Raw genomic sequence first — 24,701 nt, forward strand, 5'->3', positions numbered from 1 at the left:
CAGAGCTTTCAGAGCAGGCTTCCAGGTAGTGTACCACCTCCCAACCAGGGCTAGATCTCACTAGAGAAGTGAAGGCTGGGAAAAATGTTTAAAGGGGGGTGTTCCAGTTTTTCCCAGTTTTTTGTGTGGGAGAAATGGAACACAACAGTTTCCCTCCCAATTTTTTCAGTTTCTTCTCCCAGGTCTTCACATCTCTAGATCTCACAAAACTATTCACCAGTCAGAAAGGGTCTGCTGGGCAGTCCACTGATGCAATTGTGGCAGAGAAATAGGGTCCCTTCACTGCCACATCATAATTGGGACGATTATGTGCTCTGACCTGTGTTTTGCCATATTTGTCCCAAGACTTGCACAGACTGTACTCCAGCTGTCATCTAGACTGCTTCATCACCTGCAGATCCTTAAAACTCATCTATTTATGTTATTGAGTTCATTATTACTTCTTATTTCAGCAAGCCTTTGATTCTGAAGGCTGCTAAGGATAGGCCCAAAAGGAGGTTATATTGTTCTTGCTTGTTTATTTTTTAATTATTCTGATTTTATGAGTAGTTTTTAATTATCAGAAACAGTTTAATACTATTTTAAATTAGAGTTCATTTTTTAATTATATCTGTCTATATTTATTTATTTATGTATTATATGCTTTTAACTTTGGTAGGTATTAATTGTATCTGTTCTTTATTTGGAAGCCGCCGTGAGTTCCAATTTGGAAAAACGGTGGGGTATAAATAAAGTTGTTAATAATAATAATAACAACAACAACTTGAAATTGAAAAGCTTTTATTTATCACTGCAGTCTCCATGCTCCCAAAGCATTCTGTGTCAGACATTTCCACCAAATATAGTGTGAGTTCCCTTTGTTTTCCATTGTTGTTATGTGCCTCCAAGGTGACTACGACTTATGGCGACTCTATGAATCAGTGACCTCCAAGAGCATCTGTCATGAACCACCCTGTTCAGATCTTGCAAGTTCAGCTCTGTGGCTTCCTTTATGGAATCAATCCATCTCTTGGTTGGCCTTCCTCTTTTTCTACTTCCTTCTGTTTTCCCCAGCATTATTATCTTTTCTAATGAATCATGTCTTCTCATTATGTGTCCAAAGTATGATAACCTCAGTTTCATCATTTTAGCTTCTAGTGATAGTTCTGGTTTAATTTGTTCTAACACCCAGTTATTTGTCTTTTTTGCAGTCCATGGTATGTGCAAAGCTCTTCTCTAACACCACATTTCAAATGAGTTGATTTTTCTCTTATCAGCTTTTTTCACTGTCCAACTTTCACATAGAGATCAGAAATATCATGGTCTGAATGATCTTGACTTTAGTGTTCAGTGATACATCTTTACATTTGAGGACCTTTTCTAGTTCTATAGTTCCATGCAGAACCAATATTGGCCACCCCCTCCTTTGCTCTCAGAATAAAACTAGTGTTCTAGTTTGCTCCCTATATTAGTTTTTAATACAGTAAAATAGTACAGTATGTAGTTTAACACTGGGGGGGCATAGGTTATGTATTCAAGCTTGCAATTCCCCTACTGGCATTTGAATTGTTACATTGTAAACAGAGTTAAATGAAATTCTGCTTTAACTAAGAGTGTTTTAAAAGAATGTTGTTATCCACCCCACTTGTGACATTCCACTCTGTCACTGTTATAAATGGCTTCCTTCTGACTTTCTAGACATTTGTACATTTTTCAGGATATTCAGGGAAATCCTTAACCACAGCAGCGTCCCCTTCCTTTTCCATTTTTAAATGGTTGAATACTCTCTGGATATCCATGAGCGACTTGCCTTTTGTCTCTGGAAGGAACCGGAAGATGAGAGCCCATGAGATTGCAATGAGGCCCATAAAAACCAGAAAACAGAAGCTACCCAGATAGCTTACTAAATGTGGGAAAACCATTCCAATCAAATACATTCCTACCCATTGGAGAGTCATGGCAATGGTTACTGCAGCAGGCCTGGATAACTGTGTAAAGAGTTCAGCTACGAGGGGTGGTGTTGCTCCTACTGGCCCTACTCCAAAGATAATGATGAAGAAGAAGATGAGAGCAACATTGCAATGTGGTATCCAGAAGGCTCTGTCTTGCAGTGAGAAAGTAGTTGTTAGGAGTGCCAAGGCCAGTATCATCAGCCCATATCCCCACAGTAACAGCTTCCGACTGCCAGCATGCTCAATGATGAAGAAGCACACAAAGGTGGAGCAGAGCTCACAGGCTCCGACACCAAGGGTTACGTAGGGGATGAGTTCCTGATCAAACCCAGCTGTATGGAAAACTTCATTTGAGTAGAAGTAGACGGCGCTGACTCCACATAGTGGCAATGTAGACGCCACTACGATCAACAAGTAGAGCTGGCATCGCATGGAGTGATCTCTTAAGAGCTCCAGAACATTCATAGTTTTGGCTTCTTTTGCAGCTGCTTGCTCCTTCAGCATGTCACCCACCTCTGCTGTGTGGTCCCCTTCACCCCAGATCTGTTTCATAGCTTTCAAGCAGGCCTCTAAATCTGCCTTCTGAATCAAAAGGTAAGGTGGTGATTCAGGGAAGAATGGGACAGTGATCAGCAGCACCAACCCTACGTCCCTGTGAGAGAGGTGACCCTGGAAGGGGTCCCTGTGAGAGAGGAGACCCCGGAGATTGGAATAGGGGTCCCTGTGAGAGAGGAGACCCTGGAGACTGGAATAGGGGTCCCTGTGAGAGAGGAGATCCCGGAGATTGGAACAAACGTGGAACAGGAACAAGATTTGGAGTCTATGGACTTTAGAAATAAAATCTATTGTTTGGAACTCAATGTTATCTCTGAAGAAATTAATGAAGATTCTAGAGATAAAGTTATCAATGGCATGGATTATCTTCTGGACTGGAATGATGTGATGGAGCCCAATATAGAGAAAATCTATGGAATTAACTGCAGCCATGTGACAATGGAAAAACTTTTAAGAGATGACCCAGTGTATTTTGAAAAAAAGAACAGAGATATGATTTTACAGCAGTATTTCAGCAACTTATTCAGAATGGATGGCAAGAAAATATTTGGGATAGAGGTAATTCCCATCAGACTCTTATTATATGACTATGGCTTTGACAGCAAGATTATTATGGAATACTGATAATGGAAGATTGGATATTGAAATTACTGGACTTAACAAGACTACTGAAGATGGAAGATGGAAAATGGAACTAATAGAGATAATAGAACAATGGCTACTGAAATTACTGAACCTAACAGATTCTGATGTGATGGATTAATTGAAATGTTTATTTTGACTATGGTTATGACAATAAGATTATCATAATTAGTAATGAGATGGATTAATCGATATGCTTATCTGGAAAAAAAAAATTGATAGATATATTTCTTAAAGAATTGAAACCTCTCTTTGACTTTTTGTGGAAAGAATAAAGTAATGTTTATGAGATTTGATGATTAAGTAAGATAACTACTGGAGGAAAGTGATTTTATAATATGACTTAAGAGACAGGATTGCTATATATTATAGACTTATAACTGATTTGATCTTTGACAAATGGGAAGTCAATATTTTACTCTTTATTTTTTATTTTTGTTTTTTTTTTTTCTTCTTTTCTTTTTTTTCTTTTTGTTTAACTATTTTTGATTTTGTTTTTTGTCTTTGAATGTTTTATGATTTTGTCTTGTATGTTTTATGAAAATCTGAATAAAAATTATTGAAAAAAAAAAAAAAAGCAGCACCAACCCTACAATTCCGCTGCTGGCCAACAGGAGAGGCCGCATGGACTCTGTCCCTAAAAGTTCATGTAGTTCCATAAGCTGCCCAAGGAATTTGCCCAAGTTTCCCAGAACTGCAACAGTGACATTGATCAAGCTGTGGAGGTGCTTAGGGGAAATTTCTCCTAGATACTGTCCTTGGATACAGGTGCCCAAACCTGCGTTAAAAGCATACAGGAGACGTCCAAGGAGAATAATTTCAAAACTTTGCTATTTTACTGGTGCCCATGATCGCTGCGACTACTACAATTAGTGAGCCACAAAACATTAGACAGTTCTTTCCCCCCCATTTTGCAGACAGATACCCCGAGAGCTAGGCTCCTGTCAGTCCTCCAACACTGAAGATAGACACAGTGAATGACCATAGGAGCGTGAGGCTCTTGTCATCAATGGGAACATTGTATCTCTCCAGCCAGGTATCATTGATGAACTTCTTGACAAATGGTGAAGTGAAGTTGATCATAGAGATTTGGAATCCAAAAAAGAAGTTCCACCCAAGCCCAGAACAAAGGACATCAGCAAGACTCTTCGATACAAAACAAGGTCTGAGCAAAGGTTGGCCATTTTCAGCTTCGTGGCTTTGAACAGTATTCTCTTGGAGATGTTGCTTCCTTTTGCGGTAGCAGTCCAGTTTTGTTCCTCCTTTCACTGAGCCTTGTTACTTAGGGCCAAAGAATCGTATGGTGGGGGCAGCCAAAATTAAATGAGACTTTGTACTGTTAACTGGCACAAGTTTTTTCCAGCTTTGCTGGGTAAAGTTCACCCTTGCAAAATAAATGCATGTTGTCTGTGATCTTCTCTTGTCTAATTAAACCCATTTCTGAATATTCTGATTTGGCACACTGATATGCCCTAGTCTAGGCTATGGAATCTAGAGTTTTTTGCACTCTTTTAGTTTGGCACCAGCAAACCTTTTTTTAAAGTTTACATTGTTAGAAAGTGTATAATATACTGATTTGATCACTGTTTAAAATGTAACATTTAATAAAGTAGGCATTGCGTGCCATCGTTACCAGGTCTGCCCAACAAGCTTCTTGGCGATCGCTCGTGACCGAGTAAGATTGTCTTCCAAAATATAGTCTTTAACAATGGATCCGTCTGAATCTGTATCCACCACCGATGTACCAGACCATGACTAGGGGCTTCTGGATTTCACAGTCCTGCCCCCGTCGCCATTTGCGAATTGCCATGGGACTTTTGTTATGGAAGACGCCTGTGCGTGAATTTGTTTTATGTGGGGAGATTGGTGCACGACAATCAACACAATCTTGACAAAAAAAGGCTTTGATCCAATGGCATGGGTACCATGATGATTGGAAGTCCTTTATCTGCTGCAGCCTTCATCCGCCTTCAAAGCCGTTGTAACATACACATTGTTATTCGCTGCCTGTTCTGCTGTTGAGGACTTTCTTGGATCGTTCTTGTCTGGTTCCTCTCCCTTGACCTTACCGCCATGGGTGACCCTGCTGGGAGTACATGACTCCCGACGGCATTGCTCACAGGGTTCATTGGAACATGCAAGCCTACTCACTACTACAAGGTGATGATCCAGCGAGGACACAGCACACAGGACCAAATTGGAGACTGAGGGCCTCCAGGTTCAGAGTCCTTTATAAGCCTCCATAATGCAGAGTCCTTGCCAGGAGGTGGTTGAATAGGGTTAGAGTAGTTTTTTTAATAATGGAATTGTGACTGTATTTTCTGCATTTCATTTCCTTCTCACCTTACTGTTTACATTTCACTCTCCCACCCCCCACCCCATATATATTTGTAACTCAGGACAACAAGTTGAAGGGGCAGGATTGCAGGCTGAGATTGATAGACAAATGGTCAAAGAATGGCTAATCATTCTGAATGAGTTGAAATCTCTAGGGCCCAATGAACTGCATCCTAGAGTATTGAAGGAACTGGCTGAAGAACTGTGGGAACCACTGTCTGTTATGTTTGCAAAATCATAGAGGATGGGTGATGTGCTGGATGTCTGGAGGTGGGCTATTGTTGTTCCTATGTTCAAAAAGGGCAAAAAGGAGAAACCTGGGAGCTACAGACCAGTCAGTCTGATGTTAGACTGGGAAAATTCTGAAGCAGATTATAAAGCGGTCAGTTTGTAAGCACCATGAAAACAAAGCAGTGATTACTAGAAGCCAACATGGATTTGTCAGGAACAAATCCTGCTCGACAAATCTTATCTCATTTTTTGATTGGGTAACCTCCCTAGTAGACTGTGGGAATGCTGTGAACATAATATATCTCAACTTCAGCAAAGCTTTTGGCAAAGCTAGCTAAATGGGCTGGATGGTACACCTATCAGGTGGATCCACAGCTGGCTATAGAATTGCATTCAAAGAGTGCTTATCAATGGTTCCTTCTGAAAGTGGGAGGTAATGAGCGGGGAACCACAGGGCTCAGTCTTGAGTTCAGTGCACTTCAGCATTTTTATTAATGACTTGGGTGAGGAGGTACAGGGAATGCTTATCAGATTTGCAGATGATACAAAATACCCTGGAGCAGTCTTTCCCAACCAGTGTGCCTCCAGATGTTGTTGGACCACAACTCCCATCAGCCTTAGCCAGCATTGCCAATGGTCAGGAAAGATGGGAATTGTGGTCCAACAACATCTGGAGGCACACTGGTTGGGAAAGGCTGCCCTGGAGGGCAGAAGCATTGGGTTGAAAAAAACAGAATGAAATTTAACGCAGATAAGTGCAAAGTTCTACACCTCTAGGAAAAAGAATCTAAGGGCACAGTTATAATAATAATAATAAAATTTTATTTGTGAGTCTCCTATGTGGCCGAATTAACGGCCACTCTAGGCGACGTACATGTACAATAAAATACAGTATAAAACCAATACAAACATACTAATATTTAAAAAAGTAAACACCTCTTTCAGGTAATTAAAAACTAACATACCCCAGATTTCCCATAGGCCTGCCTGAATAGCCAGGTCTTTAAGGCTCGGCGAAAGCCTATCAAGGAGGGGGCAAGATCGAGGGGGCGAAGATCGAAAGGAAGGGAGTTCCAGAGGGTGGGGGCCACAATCGAAAATGCCCTCTCTCTGGTTCGCACCAGCCTAGCTGTTTCAACTGGCGGAATCGAGAGAAGGTCTTGTGTGGCTGATCTTGTTAGGCGGCCTAATTGGTGATTTTGGAGGCGCTCCTTCAGATAAACTGGGCCGATACTGTATAGGGCTTTAAAGGTCAGTACCAGCACCTTGAATTGGGCCCAGTAAACAACTGGTAACCAGTGTAGATCTACTAACACTGGCGTGATGTGATCACGGCGACGGCAGTTACTAATTAAACGTGCCGCCGCATTTTGTATCAGCTGTAGTTTCCGGATCGTTTTCAAGGGCAGCCCCACGTAGAGCGCGTTACAGTAATCTAAGCGAGAGGAGACAAGGGCATGTACTACTCATGGGAGCAGATGAATAGGAAGGTAGGGTCGCAGCTTCCGTATCAGATGAAGTTGATACCAAGCTGCCTGACCCACTGCCAAAACCTGAGCCTCCATTGACAGTTGGGATTCGAGAATGACCCCGAGGCTACGGACCTGGTCTTTCAGGGGCAATTTTACTCCATTAATCACCAGGTCTATATCTCCCAACTTACTCTTGTCTCCCACGAGCAACACCTCGGTCTTGTCAGGGTTAAGCTTCAGCCTATTCCTTCCCACTTGGACATGGTATCCACAGCCAACCTTGGTGAGGACTTAAACGAGAGATAGAGCTGGGTGTCATCCGCATATTGGTGACACTGCAGCCCAAATCTCCTGATGATGGCCCCCAGCGGCTTTACATAGATGTTGAATAGCATGGGGGAGAGGATAGAACCCTGTGGCACTCCACAATTGAGAGGCCAAGGGTCTGAAACCTCATCCCCCAATGCCACCCGTTGGTGCCTGTCAGAGAGATAGGAACGAAGCCACCGCAAAACGGTGCCCCCTATTCCTAATCCCTCCAGGTGATCTAAAAGGATACCGTGGTCGATGGTATCAAAAGCCGCTGAGAGATCCAGGAGGACGAGGGTATGTTCTCCCCTATCCAACGCCCTCCTCATATCATCCACCAAGGCGACCAAGGCTGTTTCAGTTCCATGTCCAGTCCTGAAGCCCAATTGGAATGGATCCAAATAATTTGCTTCATCCAAGTGTGTCTGCAACTGTTTGGCCACCGCTCGTTCAATCACCTTGCCCAAGAATGGTAAGTTAGAGACTGGGCGGAAGTTGTTTGGGTCTTGAGGATCCAAGGAGGACTTTTTCAAGATGGGGTTTATTATTGCCTCCTTGAGGGCTGATGGCATTGCACCCTCTTCCAAGGATGCATTTACCACTGCCTTGATCCTTTCACTCAGCCTCTCTTTACAGTTCATAATGAGCCATGATGGGCAAGGATCTAGAAGACAAGTGGTTGGCTTCACTGTAGAGAGCACCTTGTCCACTTCCTCAGAGGGAAGAGGCTGAAATCAATCCCAACGGACGGGAATGCAACTGGCCGACTCTAGCTCACTTCCTGTATCCACGGCGCACGTAATCGTGCTTTTCAGGCGCTCAATTTTATCGGCAAAGTGTTTAGCAAATACGTCACAGGAGGCTTTAGAGTATTCCATGGGTTCCTGAGCAACTGGACCGACCAGGCTTCGGACCACTTGGAACAACCTCCTGGGACAACACTCTGCGGACGCAATAGAGGCAGCAAAGAATTCTCTCTTTGTTGCCTTTGTTGCCACCTGGTAGGCAGCTATTGCTGCTCTAACCAGTGTCCGATCGTCTTCAGAGCAAGATTTCCTCCACTGGCGCTCTAGTCGTCTCACCTCCTGTCTCAGACCCCGCAGCCGTGGTGTATACCAGGGTGCTGTCTGAGTTCTATTCAGGGGGAGAGGACGTTTCGGAGCCACTCGGTTTATAGCCCTAGTGATCATTCCATTCCATCACCAGGGCTTCAACCGGGCGTCCTTCAGCAGGCTCCAGGTCTCCCAGCACATTCAGGAATCCTATAGGATCCATCAGGCGTCTGGGGCGGACCATCCTAATAGGTCCTTGTCCCCTGTGGAGGGTGTGTGGCATTGAAAGGTCTATATTCACCAGGTAGTGATCTGACCACGACACAGGGTAAGAGAAAACAGCCCCTATTTTCAGAGCACTTTCCTCCCCTCCTGAGGCAAACACAAGGTCAAGAGCATGACCGGCTACATAGTACTAAGGTGCAGTTCCCAGGAAGTCATGGTTTCCATAAAATCTCGAGGGGCTCCAGTGAGGACGGTCTCGGCGTGCACGTTGAAGTCTCCCAAAACCAAGAGATTGGGGGAGAGCATCTGTACACCCGCGACCACCTCAAGCACCTCGGACAGGGAGATGGGGGTAAGATGGGGGATAGTTGGCTCAGCAATACTACATGCGAGAAGGATCTTGGAATTGTTGTTGATCACAAGCTGAATATGAGCCAACCGTGCGATGCGGCTGTAAAAAAGGCAAATGCTATACTGTATTAGGCTGCATTAACAGAAGTATAGTTTCCAAATATTATGAAGTACTATTTCCTCTCTATTCTGCACTGGTTAGGCCCCATCTTGAATACTGTATGCAGTTCTGACACCACACTTCATACGAAGGATACAGACAAACTGGAACAGATTCAGAGGAGGGCAACAAGGATGACCAGGGGACTGGAAACAAAGCCATATGAAGAGAGACTGAAAAAACTGGGCATGTTAGCCTTGAGAAGAGAAGACTGAGGAGAGGTATGACAGCACTCTTCAAGTCCTTGAAAGGTTGCCACACACAGAGGAGGGTCAGGGATTCTTCTCGATCATCCCAGAGTGCAGGACACAATAACTCAAGTTACAGGAAGCCAGATTTCGAATGAACATCAGGAAAAACTTCCTGTTAGAGTGATATGACAGGAGGCAGCTGGACAGCCACCTGGTGGGCTTGCTTTAATTTGGATCCCTGCATTGAGCAGGGAGTTGGACTGGGTGGCCTTATAGGTCCTTTCCAACCCTACTGTTCTATTAATCTGTGTTTCATGCATATGATGTAATGGTCTGTAGTCCACAAAAGCTTATGCCATTATGAATTTGTTTGTCTTTAAGGTGCTACAAAACTGTTGTGTGTTCTAATTTAGAACATCAATTTACCAAGAGCTGCTTTTGTTTTGGATGGGGTTTTCTCACTGGGGACAGGGGCTAGATATGCTTTTGGTCTGATCCTGCAGGGCTACTCTGACATTCGCCACAGATACAGAATGTAACGTTTGAAGCACAATTCTGTTATTAAACCAATGTTCGTGCCTACTGTGGCTGTGAATATGAACGTGAGTGGTGAATCTCACAAGTCATAGGGCTGACTGAATCAGCTTTTCAAGCTGGCAGGGCTTCAGATATGCATAGCTCCTTGCCTGTCCTCGTGACTGCCAAAGTACAATGAACTGTGCAAACTTACACATTTTATAAACATGCTTTTTCTTGGAGTGGAGGTTTTGGGGTTTGCACACACAGTACTGCTAAAAACTCCTGTCAAGCAATTTGCCCCATCTAGTAATTTCTGCTAGCTGTACGTGTCATGCAAGGGATTCTATAGACTGTGGGGCTGGAGATGCATCAGGTGCTCATCTGCGTCCCCCAGAAGCATCATTTGACCACATATTTATCCACAGCAGACCAGTGAGCAGAAGCAGCTGGAAACTGATGTTAACCTTTGCTGTCCTACTTAATGTTTATGAATGGGCAGAATTCCCCTCAGGTTGCAGTGCTTGATGTATGACTGAAGTGATTGTCACTGGAGACAAATAGTATAGAGTAGTGGTTCCCAACCCCCCCCCCCCCCCCGGCTGACCACTTGAAAATTGCTTATGATCTTGGTGGGCCACTTAAAGCTTTCTCCGCCTGTGGTAGCACTTGTAATGCACTGTGCTAGATGCTGTAAGTTTTTCAATTGTATTTTTATTGCTGCTTTTATTTCTTACGTATTGTATTGTATTGTATTGCAGTTTGCATCTCGTAGAATTCAGATCTGGGACTACGTGAATATAATAAAATCAATATTAATATTTAATGCAGATATAACTAATTAATGACATTTATATCCCACCCTTCCTCTCAGTAGGAGCCAGGGCATGTTGTGGGTTAACTGAGGGAAGCTTGTGGACCACAGCTTGAGAACCCCTGGTGTAGAGAATAATAGAATAGTAGAGTTGGTCTATAAAACCATCAGACTCCCCTCTTAATGAGCCACTCAGTCCTCCAGATGCTATCATTATAATAGCATTGTTATGGAGATCTAAACAAGGAGTTATGATAGTCAGCATCCACTAGAGTTTAGCTCTTGAGCTTATTTATTTGGGGCTGAGGGGAACGGAGGAACTGAACATGGTTCCTAAAGGTTTTCCTTCCTCAGGAGATGAATGGACCTTTGCCTTACCAGAATGTACCTGAGATGATACCGTAAAATGTATCTAATACACAGAGAGATCCATTGCTTCTTTTCTGAAAAGGTGAAATTTAAAGCAAAACTTTTTGACATGTCTTCATTACGCCCCATGGACCAGAATTAAGTTGTGGGTTTTGGTGACTCTAACAGACCACCAGTCACCCAGCTCTTTGTTGTTGTTGTTATGTGCCTTCAAGTAGATTACGACTTATGGCGACCCTATGAATCAGTGCCCATCTCTGCTAAGTGGTATTTTGTGTTCAAAATTCTTAGTTCATAGTCTTGCTGTATTTATCCTTGCACCCAGCTAGTTCAGTCATAGCAGGTCTGTTTTTAGCAATGGAGAACAGATGCTGAGAGAAAAGTGATCAAAGTGTGACTTGAACTCAGCTACTCCACGTCTTACTCTTCTCCTTAGTAGCTGCGTGCTGCTTGTCAGAGGTGCTCCCCCTGTGCGATAACTAGAAGCAGGAGAGCCAGCCTCCACATAGAGGGTTTTTTAAAATGTTGGTTGGAACTTGTTGACACATCAGGGGCTTCATCTGGTGCATTTCTCAAAACCTTTTTGGTTGCAAAACGGTAGTCACTGGCTAGCCGTCTCAACAAAAGAGTTCCGCCATTTTTAAAAAAAGGCTTTTCATATTTTTCACCCTCTTGGTCCTGCAAGAAATGTGGTGAAGGTAGTGTCCTGCTCTGCACCAGGACCGTTCTGGGTGCACCATAGTACAACCTTCCCCAACCTGGTATTCTTTAGATGACTGTAAAGCCCATTGGCCCCAGCCAGCATGGTTGTGCTGGCTGGGACTGTAGTAGGAAAGAGCTTTAGCTCAGGGTAGAGCACCTGCTTTGCACGCAGAAGGTTGCAGGTTCAGTTCCCAGCATCAGTTCCCCGTAGGATTCTGTGTCTGAAACCCTAGAGAGCCACTACTGCTCAGTGTGGACAGTAGTGAGCTACGTGGATCAATCATCTGAAGAGTTATAAGGCAGCTTACTATATTCCTGTGAGGGCATCAGGTTTGGGAAGGCTGCCATTGTGGCTGGATGAGGGCATCAGCCTGTCACGGTGATGTGGACTTTTCTTGGAAAGCACATAGGAAAACTGCCTTGTTCTTCCTCATCCCTTTTCAAGGAGGTGCCAGAACAGGGAGAAAAACAGCCGTGCAAGTCTCTCATGCAGGTTCCTTGAATTACTCCATGTGTGCAAGAGAAACGTGACTCTCTGAAGGACACAGAATTCTCTTGCAAGTGCCATAAGGATAAGCAACATTTTTAACCATAAAAAAACCCTCAGGCTACCAGTCGGTCAATAAATGCCTTCATTGTTTTAGTTGTTCATTAGTTAATTTTGTTCTAATTAGTCTGTTTAAACTTAATCTGAGGCTGAGAAGAGGGAGACTGTGAGAATGGCTGGGTGGGCAGGGAGAGAAATTAAAAGGTGCCTAATTAGCAAGTTAATTAGAGCAGGCAAGAAAATGCACTGGTTATATAAATGAGCTATTGTTACGCGTACACAAGCCGGGCTGTGTTAGAAACCACCGCTTAATGATTTTGAGGTGAGGGGAGCATGATAAAACAAAAATTAAAGAAGAAAAAATGGAGGGGGTTTGAGAATACTAGCAAGCTTTGTTTTGCCAGGCATACCCAGTGGTGCTTCATTAAACCTCGGGGTTCTTTCCCTGCCACATAGAGCCCTGGAAGAGAAAGTTGAAGGCACAGGGCGAGAGGAAGGAGTCCGCTTTACCTCTCGCAACCTTCCTCCCGCTTCTACCCCATCTTCCCTCCCTGAGCAAAAGAGTTGAAACCAGAGCAGACAGGATCACTGGTGCAGGGAGGGAGGTATAAAGGGTTGGCCAGCTGCCTCTCTCTGGAGAACTGCAAGGTTTTGTGAGAGGGCTCCAGGTAGCAGCACAATGCCGAAGCATAAGAAGTACAATGTGAACGGCGACTCGGGAATTAAAGCCCAGGTGAGGGGAGCCTTTCAGTTTCTTACCGGAGTGGAGGTGATGATTCTGCCTGTTTCCCCCATTCCTTTTGGAGGCAACTAGAGCTCCATCACTAGTCTTTATCTCTGTTTTGCCAAGGTCAAGGGCAGAAGCATCAAGTTGAAAGTATTGGTGATGGTTAGAACTATCCTTCTGTGTCCTCTCAGCCTTCTCAGTGTTGTGAGGGGGAAGATGGACAGGCCCATCGGTTGGAACACTATCCTCGCAAGACAAGGTGTGTTTCTAAGCACCGCCTGTTGATGGGGAACTGATAGCATAGGGCAGAACCCTGCTGGTCATGGAACAGGGCCTTCCCTGAGATGTGCAGTGTGTCATTGCTGTGTTAGAAATAATTGTCCTCTGGTAAATTAAGTGTCTAGCTTAAAATGTTCACAGTTGTCAGATTTGCATGATTTGTAGAAGCAAAGCGTACCTAATTGCACCTGGTCAGACTCATGAGGTGCACTTTGTGCATATATTTCAGGGACCCAGAATTTTACATGGAAAAATTAACTTGCCCAAGAAACAGATTTTCGTCTTTTAGGGGATTTTTGTTCCTTGGGGGCAAACTGGCCCCATTAGGTAGTGGGTCTTTTCATTCCATCTGGTTTTGGATGGCAAGAGGAGATGTGGTAACTGACACAGAGGCCACTCCTTTTATATACCATGGGGGAATGATGATGGTTTTCAGAAGATAGAGTCTTCATTGGGCGGGAAACTTGAGGTTTGCATATAAATCTTCCAAATCTGAACTGAAACTTGCATCATAGTCTGAATGAAAAAAAGCTGTATTTTAAAACTGTCACCAACAGCAGGAGGAAAGAGTGCTATTGCTCCTGGGTCCTGCTTGTGAGCTTCCCTTGGGTATATGGTTAACCACCGTGAGAACAGGATGCTGGACTAAATGAGCCACACTGGCATGATCCAGCAGGCTCTTTTTGTGTTCTTATGTTCTGGAAGCTGTAGCTGTGCAGAACATGGCAGCTAGGTTTCTTGTGGGGGCAAATGACTGACAGCACATAACACCATGCTCGTCTACCAGTCTGCTACCAGGCCAAGTTGAAGTTTTTGATGCTATAGAAGGTGCTATACAGCTTAGAACCAGGTTACTTGAGAGACTGCATTATATACCCAGTAAATCAATGGGTGGTATTCAGTGCTAGTCCAGCTCAGAGTAGGCCCAGTGAAGTTAATGGACATGACTGACTGAGGTTCATTAATTTCAGTGGGTCTACTCTGAGAAGGGCTTAGTTGAATACAACCCAGTGTGTTTATCAAAAGAGTTTCTCTGCCAAATTCCAAAGGTATCGGAAGCCTGCTTCACATCAGTTTGGAGCAGGTCTTTCAGTGTGGTTGCCCTGTTCTGTGAAACTTCATCCTTATTGAGATGTCCGTTTTGGTGTCCATTTTCTATTGTTTTTAAACTCCTTGTTATTTTTGTGCTGTTTTGTACAGTTTTTAGCTGTTTTTAATTAATAAATCATAAGTAATAACAATACTGTAACCTGGGTTTATGCAAGTGGAGGTTGCTAGGCCACTTCCAAGTCTACGTTTGGCCTTCCAGTTGCCAATCCAAAGGTATGGAGAAAGTGACATCTGTGGCAACAGGACTTAGTTCAGTGGGGGGTGGAGGTGAAGACACTGTCCCACCGTTTCTTGCTCCCAGGAAAAGGCATCACTAACAAAGTCTTCATTCTGAGCAGGAAGTTGTCACTCTTGTAGGACTTGGAATATTGATGGCTGACGCAAGTGGGGCAAAGTGCAGAAGTGGCGTTAAAGGGGGCAAGTGGCTGTGTTGCAAGGTCAATAAGGAGCAAGAGGGGCAGGGCACAGGAATATGTTGGATCCTTATGTGCAGATAACGGCTTAGAAGTGTTTCAGTGTTTTTCAACAGCCATTGAGGATTAGAAGTTTCCAAGGAAGCACAGAGATTAATGTTGAGATGTCTGAAGAATGCAGCCTGTGCACAAGGAGTAGATAACCACAAATGTCTTTAGCTAAAGAAGAATTTAAAGAAAATGAGATGCTATAAAGTACAAATATACTACAGTATGAATATAAAATAATTCTCTGCATATAACCACCATTGCTGATAGTCAGCCATCAAAGGAATTAATGGCTCCAAACCCAAGGGAAGTTGGTGTTTCTTTCCCCCCCCCCCAGCAGTAGTTAAGATGGTTAGAGGCCTGACCCCTTGTGGTTATGGGAAGATCTGATTTTACATGGTGTGTTTTGGAACTTTTGCTGGGTTCATTCCATTGAATAAAATACACGAAGTGAGGTGTATGTGGCTTTCAAGGGATATTCTTTTATTTCCAGAAAAAGAAGACAAGATCTGGAACCTTACATGGTTGCTGTTAAGTGCAGTTTATTTGCCTTTAGCTGTTGGATAAATCCATTATTGCCACTTCAACAGGAAGCAGGGTTTCCCTTGGACAGAAGGGCACAGGACTAGTGAGCAGAGTAGTGTAAATGCTTCCTTGTGTGTGTGTGTGTGTGTGTGTGTGTGTGTTTCACCACTCTTTTACTTGTTCTGACAGAAATCTGCTTGATTTCAAATACGTCACTTGTCCCACTCTGTCTTTTCTAAAACAGTCACGCATATTTCCAGATAAACTGAAAAGTGAAGCAGATTTTTTTGTTTGTTTTGTGTCATGTCAGGTTGACTCGCCTGATAAATATTGAAGGTTTTGACCCTTTGGAAGTTCTTAGTGGTGTGGATGTGGGACAGGAGCTTAGGTTTAACCCATTCTGAGCACAGCAGTATTATATTAAAGTAGCCTTGATTTCTGGAGTCCCTTGATTTGTGTGGCCTGGCTGTGTTCTTAGTAAGCATCTGTAGCATAGAACTGTTCCTTTTTTAGCCCCTACCATGTAGTTTCTTACCATGTGGGACAGAGGTGTTGTTGTTATGTGTCTTCAAGTCAATTTCAACTTATGGTGACCCTATGAATTGGCGACCTCCAATAGCATCTGTCATGAACCACCCTGTTCAGGTCTGTGGCTTCCTTTATGGAATCAACCCATCTCTTGTTTGGCCTTCCTCTTTTTCTACTCCCTTCTGTTTTTCCCAGCATTACTGTCTTTTCTAGTGAATCATGTCTTCTCATTATGGGACAGAGAGAAGGGTTTAATTTGAAGTGCTAGGAACACTGAGAACAGAACAGTAGTTGTAGTTTCCGTGAGTAGAGAGAGGGCTCTGATTCTCAAAGGCCCCCACCTCCAACAACTTGTCTCCTGGCCATTCTTCTTACTCCTCAAGCAGCCAAGTACCAAACACATGCCTCTAGATGTTTGGCATACTTCTTACTTATGCTACACAGACCATAGCACTGATTTTGCCTGGTGTTACCCCCTCCCTATCTATAGAGGTCCTTCCATGCCACAATATTTGCTTCACTTTTCAGTTTGTCTGGAACTGTGCTTGACTTTTTTCTGTTTATAAAAGTTTCCTGCAGGCAAAGCTTGGAAAATATTTCAAATTCCTAGGCATCAGAACCCTGTTAATCGTCTGTCAGTTTTTAGACAGGGGCCCTGTGCAGCAGTGGGGAAAAATGTCAACACTTGGTACAAGTATCAGATTTCTAAGAAGTCTGGGATCATAACGATCCTACATCTGAGGGTCTAAAATTGGCCTTTGATCATGAGAAATTTGTACAGTTTTAACAGGGGGGAAAAGCTGCTTAGTTTGGAATGAGACTGTGTGTGTTGAAAATGGAAGACAGTTGAGATTGGAAGAGCTTTATTGGTTAATATGCTGTGTGTTGTCTGGGACTGAAGCGGGTGAAGTAAGCAACTGACAAATTATGAAAGGAGGTTAATGTTGAAGACATTGCAACCCAATCTAACTGCCAATACAGGGGACTGTTCCTTAACTTTAGCAGAATTATTGCATTGTTAGCTTTTCAAATTTCCCTTTCTTTGCTAAACCTGGGCTTCTCTCTTGACAGATCCAGTTTGCTGACCAAAAGCAAGAATTCAACAAACGCCCCACAAAGATTGGTCGCCGTTCACTTTCCCGATCCATCTCTCAATCATCGACAGATAGTTATAGCTCTGGTATGTACCATTGCCCCCAGCCTCTTCTCAGAGGCATCCTCAGATTCCAAGTGGGATTTTACACCTATCTGGTGTTCCTTCTTCTTCAGCACTACAGCTACCAAAACCAATTTTTTAAATCCCCTCTAAACTGAAGATGAAGATTGGTTTGTTTGTTTATTTGTTTGTGTGTTTATTAAATTTATATCCCACCCTTCCTCCCAGTAAGAGCCCTGGCAGCAAACAGAAACACTTTAAACATCATAAAAGCGGACTTTAAAATATATTAAAACAAAGCATCTTTAAAAACTTTTTTTAAAAAAAAAAGCTAAAAAATATCTTTAAAAGCAATTTCAGCACAGATGCAGACTGGGACAAGGGGTCTAATTAAAAAGCTTGTTGAAAGAGGAGACAAATGAGACATTGTTGGTTTAGAAACATAAGAGCCCGCTGGATCAGGCTAATGGCCTGTCTAGTCCAGCATCCTGTTCTCACTCTGGCTGACCAGATGCCCATTATAGGAAGCCCAAACGCTGAATCTGAGTTGCAACAGCAATCTCCCCTCCTGCTGTTTCCAGCAACTGGTATGCAGAAGCATAGTGCGTTTGACTGTGAAGGCAGAGCATAACCATTGTGGCTAGTAGCCTTTAATAGCCTTCTCCTTCATGAGTTTGTCTAAGCCTCTTTTAAAGCCATCCAAGTTGGTGACCACAACAAATTGCTTTCATCATGAAGCTAGGGTACCCAAAACTGCTCTGAATATCTTGGCAAAATATAAACATAAAATAAATATTTCAATAGAACTATTATGTTTTATAAACATACTGTATTTTAGAATAGTTTGCTACTTCAAAATGTGCCAGTGAGTGTTAATTGGAATCAGGCATTATGAACACATAGCATTGGTCCTTTCTTGTCTGCACTGGCTTCCAATTAGTTTCTTGACCTATAAAGCCCCACGTGGCTTGGGAGCTCTACCTACTTATACAATAAGGTAATCCATGGAACCCCTTCTGTGTGTGTCCCCTCACAATGAAGTTCAGAGGTCTTCTCCATTAGTCTGAAGGTGGCCATGAGAGAAAGGGTTTCTGGACACAGTGTGTGGTGGACCCTGGCTATGGGATGCTCTCCCCAGGACTTTTACGGTCTTGTCTTTTGGTTGCTGTGGTGTGGTTGGTGATTTTTAGCACCTGTTTCTGATGGTGACTTTATTTTATGTATTTTTAATTTATATTTTATTGTGTTGCAGCAGTTATTGTTATTTTTTTTGTACAACGCTTAGTGAACTTATTTTGAGGAGTTTTTATAAATACACATAATCATATTAATAAATCAGTAATATTCTGACTGGATAGTACACTAAATTCATACTAAAGCATAATAATGAAAATGCATATTAGCTATAAAATATTCATGCTAAATAACAAGACACTAGAATACAACAAAATATGAAGAACTCATTTCCTAACAATTTATTAACAATTGTAAAACAAGTCATCAAGTCTACAATCAACACATCAGCAAATCACTCAAAACAGCTCATATCAATACATTCCAAATTACACCAAGATTAACAGGTGAACTAACAAGTCACATTGTTAAGTTTTCAATAACATAAAACATTTCTTTTCTCCCAAACCTTCCCCAGTTAGTTTACTTTATTTCTGCAGTTTTTAATTCTTGATGTTTTTTAATTTTTAATACCATTTTATGACCTGTATTATGCATTATATTCTGTTTCTCTTCAGGTATTTCCCCTAGGGAGCACGTCATCAAGTGGGCCATAGCGCTGCCTAGCATCCGAAGGCAGGAATGTGCCAAGATTTTGGCTGCTCCATCCAGTCCATTCCTGCCTTTGTCGGAGGCGGTTCCCTTCAGCCTTAGTGTTGCCTAACCTTCTCCTGGTTTTTTTGGTCATGAGTTGTGTGTGCATGAGTTGTGTTGTGGGGAGTGAGTTGTTGTGTGGAGGTGAGTGAGACTGTGTGGATATGTTGCAGGGTGTGTGTGAGGTTCTCGGCAGCAGCTCCTGCCTCTTTGCTCCTTCAGTTCTGATCTCTCCAGGGCTCCTGCTCTTTCCATCTTCTTCCATCTTCTGTGGGGCTCGTGGCTGTGGCCCTGGTGGTTTTACATCCTCTCTTCCTCTCAGCAGGGTTTGCAGTGATGCCCCAGTTCCTCAGCGGAGTCAACAGTTGCAGCTCCCTGCCTCCTGAAGCTCATGATGGCAGCTTCTTTCCTCCTTCTCCTTTGGTTTCTTCCAGTTCCCCCCAAGGGTTCACAATTGTGGCCTTTCCAGCCTCCCCCCCCCCCCGGGCTCACCTCAGCGGCCTTTGAAACTTGCAGCTGCAGCTTCTCCCCCCCGCCCCGAAGGACTTGCAGAGGTGGTGTCCCTTGGAGCTTTTGAACTTGGCTCCAGAACTCCTGGCCGACCGTCATGGTGGCGTCTTCTAGAGGTTCTTCTCTGCCTGCCGTAGTTTCCTGCCTGTTTTGCTCTGGTCGCCATTTTGTGTGAGTCGGCTTATTTTTCTCACAACCTCCATTTTGTTTTCTCTTGAATTTTCCCACACTTTTTCTCTGTGTCTGGCTAATACTTTGCCTTCTTTTCCCTTTATCTGCAGTATTTTTCCTTCTGTTCCCTCTCTGTCTCAGACAGACAATGGATAGTGTAGAGCAATTTGTTTTGATTGTACTTGAAGCCTTACTGCACCGCTCTATGTGCTTGGCTCCTGTTCATACCACCACACCCTCCTACCAGTGTGTGTGTTAGATTTCAGATACTGCACCTTCTACTATATGTGTGTATAACACAGAGGCCAAAGCTTTTTCTGTAGACCCTATAAACCAGCCTGGCCACATCTCACGCCTTACCTTCTGAGGCTGTGCCTGATCCCACATCTGCCTGCAAGGCTTCCTTCAAGTGTAATCATGCTAAGCAGGGACCTACTAAGTCTGCTTCCAAGTCTAAACATTCCACCAAACAGCTGGCTGCCAAGCATGCTTGATGTGTGGGCGTCCTGGTCCTCCGCGCAGCGCTACCTGCTTCTCTTACTACCATTGAGGAGGAACCACTATCTGAGGAGGCTACTGGGGTCAAGAGAAATTGGCAGCTCTGTTTCATTCACTGTCAGTCTCTTTGGATGAGGACTTTGATGGTTTTTTGGTCCAGGCACCAACTGCTCCTGCTGTCCCAGCTGGACAGCTGCCTGCTGCAGTAATCCCAGCTCACCAGGTTTCTGCTGAGCTTTCCGCTCAGCCTTCTGCATCTGGGAATCCTGATTTATCTTCAGTTCCAGTGCAACCAGGGCCTTCTGTTTCAGCTGCTTTCTCTTGTCACCAGCCAGTGATCCCTGTCAATACCGTTCAGAGCCAGTCCTCTCTGCCTCCTGTGCATGTTTCCTTGCTGGGTTTCCAATTGATTCCCAGTTTTGTTTCTCAACAGAAGGATGCTGTTTTTAAGTTGCAGTTCCTCTGAACTGAGGAGGCCTACACAAGCACCTCAGGCTCCAGCTAGGGTTCCTGCTCTGCACCGTTGGTCTGAGGAGCATTGTGTGGCTTCTCCTAATCTCTTTGATGTCCCCAGGGGCCACCATCAGAGTTCCATTTCATGAGAGGGCAGATCCATTAGATTCTTCCGTTACCTGAGGGAGATGCAGATGAGTGGAGTGGCAAGTCTGAGGTGGAAGAGGATATTTCTCATTGCCTCTTTGAGTCAGCTGGTTTTCTGCCACGGTTATGTAGGACTCTTGACACTTTGGGTCTTGAGTCAACTTCAGTGGAGCCTGCTTTGCCTCCAGTTAAGGGTGCCAAGGTTCCGAAAGCTCCCAAGTCTGCTGTCCCATCACTTCCAGTTCCTGACCCTCTAGACAATTTGGCAAAGGAAGAATGGGCTCAGCTGCTTCACGCACATCAAGTTATAGCTTTTGCTTACAAGTACTATTCTTTGGATCCTGTCTTAATGAGCCACTTAAAGGTCCTGGCAGTTGATGCACCAGTTTCTAGTTTGGTCTCCAAACCTTCCCACAGGGGAGGACTCTGAATGGTGGTTGGACTTTGCCCTCTGGAAGACTTATGATGCCTCCACCTATTCCATTGGAGTTTCATGTGCTGCATCGTTGTTTAGTAGATCCTTCATGATGTGGCTTGATGAATTCTTAGATGATCCTAACCCTGATCCTGCAAAGCTGAGAAAGACTCTGGTAAAGTTGCCCAAGACAGCTGCCTTTGTGGCTGACGCTACTCTCGATGCAACACAGTTCACAGCCAGTGCTGTGTCTGCTGGAGTAGTAATACAGTGGACTCTCTGGCTCCGTTATTGGGAAGCTGACACTATAGCTGAGATCAATGTCTCTACAGCCCCATACAAGATTACCATACTCTTTGAGGAAAACGCCCTCAATCGGTATTGGTTAATCCTAAGGTTAAGCGAAAGACTGTTTTAGCCATCACTAAGAGGGAGGATTGATGAGTCTTCTGGAAGTTTGTTTCGTACCACTCTTTACAGCCCTTTCAGGGGGCGTGGCCCAGAGGAAGGAGTCGTGATTTCTGGTCATCTACAGGCCCTTCATCCAAGCAACGTCTCCATTACTGGTCCCAAAACCAGGGATGGTTGGGTCAGTCCTCTTCTGTTGGGAGAGGGGGTCGTCAACACTAACAGTATTTATGCCATCCTGGTAGGGGACAGATTCCTTCACTTTTCGCACGTTTGGCAATGGATGACAGTGGTTTCCTGGGTAAGGGACCTAGTGATTCACGGCTATGCTGTAGTTTTTCCTTGTCCTCTATCCTGTTCTCCAGAGAGGCATGCTGTGATGTTGGAAGCAATTTGTCACCTTCTGGACATAGCAGCTATAGAGCCGGTGAATCCAGATGAATATTACTTGGGAGTTTAGTCCACCTTATTTACAGGTCCCCAAAAAGACCACTTATGGAGGGCCATACTAGACCTCAAATTCTTGAATAAGTTTGTGAGATATTGGTGTTTCAGGATGGAGTTCCTGTCATTGATTGTGGAGGCCATTCATGAGGGGGACTTCTTAGTGTCAATCAGTCTGACAGAAGCTTATCTCCATATGCTGATACTGCCTGCCCACAGATGATGCTGGAGGTTTGTGTAGGGCCAGGCTCACTTCCAGTACCAGGCTCTGCTGTTCGGTCTCTTGCTGGCTCCGAGAGTGTTTACAAAGGTTATGGTTACCCTGGTGGCACACCTTTGCTTGCAGGTTTCCCATATCTACCTATACCTGGACAACCTGCTTGTTTGGTCGGGCACCTTGATTCAGGCAGTAGCCCATGTGTGTCTCCCTCTCACAGCCCTGAGGAACCACGCCTTTCTGGTCAGCCTGGAGAAGAGCCATCTTTCCCCATCTCAGCAGCTCTAACATCTGGGGGCCATATTAGCACTGCATGAACCATGGTTTATCTGTCTCCAGAACAAATATCATAAATCAGGGACATGGCGCTGTTCCTGATGTGCCACAGAGTGGCCAATATAATTCTTGTGAAGGCTTGGGGCCTCTTCATGTCAACCATCCAAATCATGCCTTGGGCTCACCACCATACACGACTGCTCCAGTGGGTGCTCTTGCCGTTTCAGTTGGACATTAGCAACTCCAGACACAGGAGGCTTTGTCTCTCACTGTTCCGCCAGTATTTGTTCCGGTGATGGATGCTATCTCAAAATCTTCAGAAAGTATCCCCATTCTGGGAGCTGGTCAAGGCCTTGATCATGACGTACTCCAGTTTGCTCAGCTGAGGGGCCCATTGCACTTCCCTGTTTGTCCAGGGCACTTGGTCTGCAGCCGAGGGGATTCACAGCATAAGCTGGTTGGAGCTGAGGGCAGTTCATCTGGCTCTGCTTCATTTTCATCAAAAGTTTTGCTTGACCCATGACCTGGTCCCGACCAACAACACCCATGTGAAGTCACATTTGAACCATCAAGGGGGCACTTTTTTCCAGAGTCTTCAGGTACAGACCATCCTTATCTTCAACTGGGCTGAGCGTCACCTGCAGTTTTAGAGGGCAGAATATCTTAGCGGAGTGTTGAATGTCAGAGCGGACTGGCTAAGCAGGCAGCAGGTTGTGCTGTGGGAGTGGAGGCTCCATCCGAAGGTGTTTCGCCATCTGCAGCACCTGTTTGGCCCTCTTACTGTGGGTCTGTTTGCCTCAAACCACAACTCTCAGCTCCCCCAGTTCTTCTCAAGCTATCAGGAAGGGCAAATTGAGTTGGTCAACATTCCTCTGGCTTCCTGGCCAAGTGGACTGCTTTATGCCTTATTGGGTCAGACACTGAGGGAACTTTGTCATGAATATGCCCAAATAGTGCTTTTTGCTCCATACCGGCCACATCCGCTGTGGTCCTCGGACCTTCTGACTGTCAGTTGTGCAACCATGGATGTTACCAATGAGGCCAGATCTTTTTCAGGGTCCAGTCTGGCATCCAGATCCCAGTGAGATGAGTCAGATCATGTCGAGACAGCCTGGGTGGACCCTCCCTCCTGAAACTGCTGTGGTACATCTTACCCGAAGGCATGTGCTAGTCTGGGAAATCAGGCTCACCTGAAAGGTGGTTTTTCTGGGTATCATGCTATCAGGATCCTCCCTGCTAGGGGACTGCATATACGTTAAAATCTCTTTTTACGTTCTTATATTGTGAGCTTATGGTATGACTAAGGTTGTTTCACTGTGTTGGTGTTGTGAGTCAAGATTTTATTGCATGTGCTATTGCTGCTCCTTCTGTATGTGCAATTGGTCTGGCTGTTTTCTGTTTGTTGTTTGTGCTCGTTATGTGAGTGCTGGGAAGAAATCTTGTTTTGGTCTCATCTGGAATGGACTGAAGCAGGGGCCAGAAGGAGCAGCCCAGCCCTTGACTCCTGTGCATTCCTGCCTTCAGACACTAGGCAGCACCTGATGGCATGATACACAGGTAAACCACCTTTCAGGTAAAGCCAACGGTCTCTTTTTTTTAATGTAGAACAGCTTATTAATTCAGAAACAAATGAAATTAATTAATAGGGCTCAACAATAAAATGCAAACACTAGTTCAGAATTAGCTGCAAAAGTAATATATTTAACCCATACAAAGATCAAGGCTTGGTGGGGGCACTCTTGCATAACTTTGAAGTGGGGCTTAGAAATGCATGGAAGGGCAATGGGTCTACCAGTGGGTATTAATCCTGTTAGCTAGGTGGAACCTCCATGTTTAAAGGCAGTATGCCACTGAACACTAGCTGTTTTCAAGGCATCCTTGTGAATTTCCTCACTGTTGTTGAAGATAGGATGCTCAACTAGGCAAACGTTTGGTCTGATTCAGCAAGTCTGTTCTTACGTTTATAAGTATTTGCACTGTTTGGACTCATTGTAGACATGAGAATATACATGAGCCAAGACTTGCTTTGCAGAGTTCAAATAAGAATATTATGAGGGTGGGACCAACTTAGAAGCAGGAAACCACAGAGAGATTCAGGATGATATCTGCAGAGTGTTACCTGCCTTGAAAGCTCTTTCCAGAGCC

General features: G+C 44.2%; 1 protein-coding gene and 1 pseudogene across 1 annotated transcript in view; one reads left to right on the plus strand and one right to left on the minus strand.

Annotated features, from left to right (window-relative positions):
* The window catches only part of AHCYL2 (adenosylhomocysteinase like 2), a 148,413-nt gene that overhangs the window by 86,399 nt on the left and 37,313 nt on the right, over nt 1–24,701 (plus strand). The window contains exon 2 of the mRNA XM_061638017.1: nt 17,106–17,214. Within this exon, the coding sequence (XP_061494001.1) occupies nt 17,106–17,214 (109 nt within the window). The remainder of the gene's footprint in view (nt 1–17,105; nt 17,215–24,701) is intronic.
* On the minus strand, nt 1,674–13,199 carry LOC133390012 (solute carrier family 2, facilitated glucose transporter member 11-like; annotated as a pseudogene).

This window comes from Rhineura floridana, chromosome 8 (genome assembly GCF_030035675.1).
Source record: "Rhineura floridana isolate rRhiFlo1 chromosome 8, rRhiFlo1.hap2, whole genome shotgun sequence".
In the NCBI taxonomy this organism is placed as follows: Eukaryota; Metazoa; Chordata; class Lepidosauria; order Squamata; family Rhineuridae; genus Rhineura; species Rhineura floridana.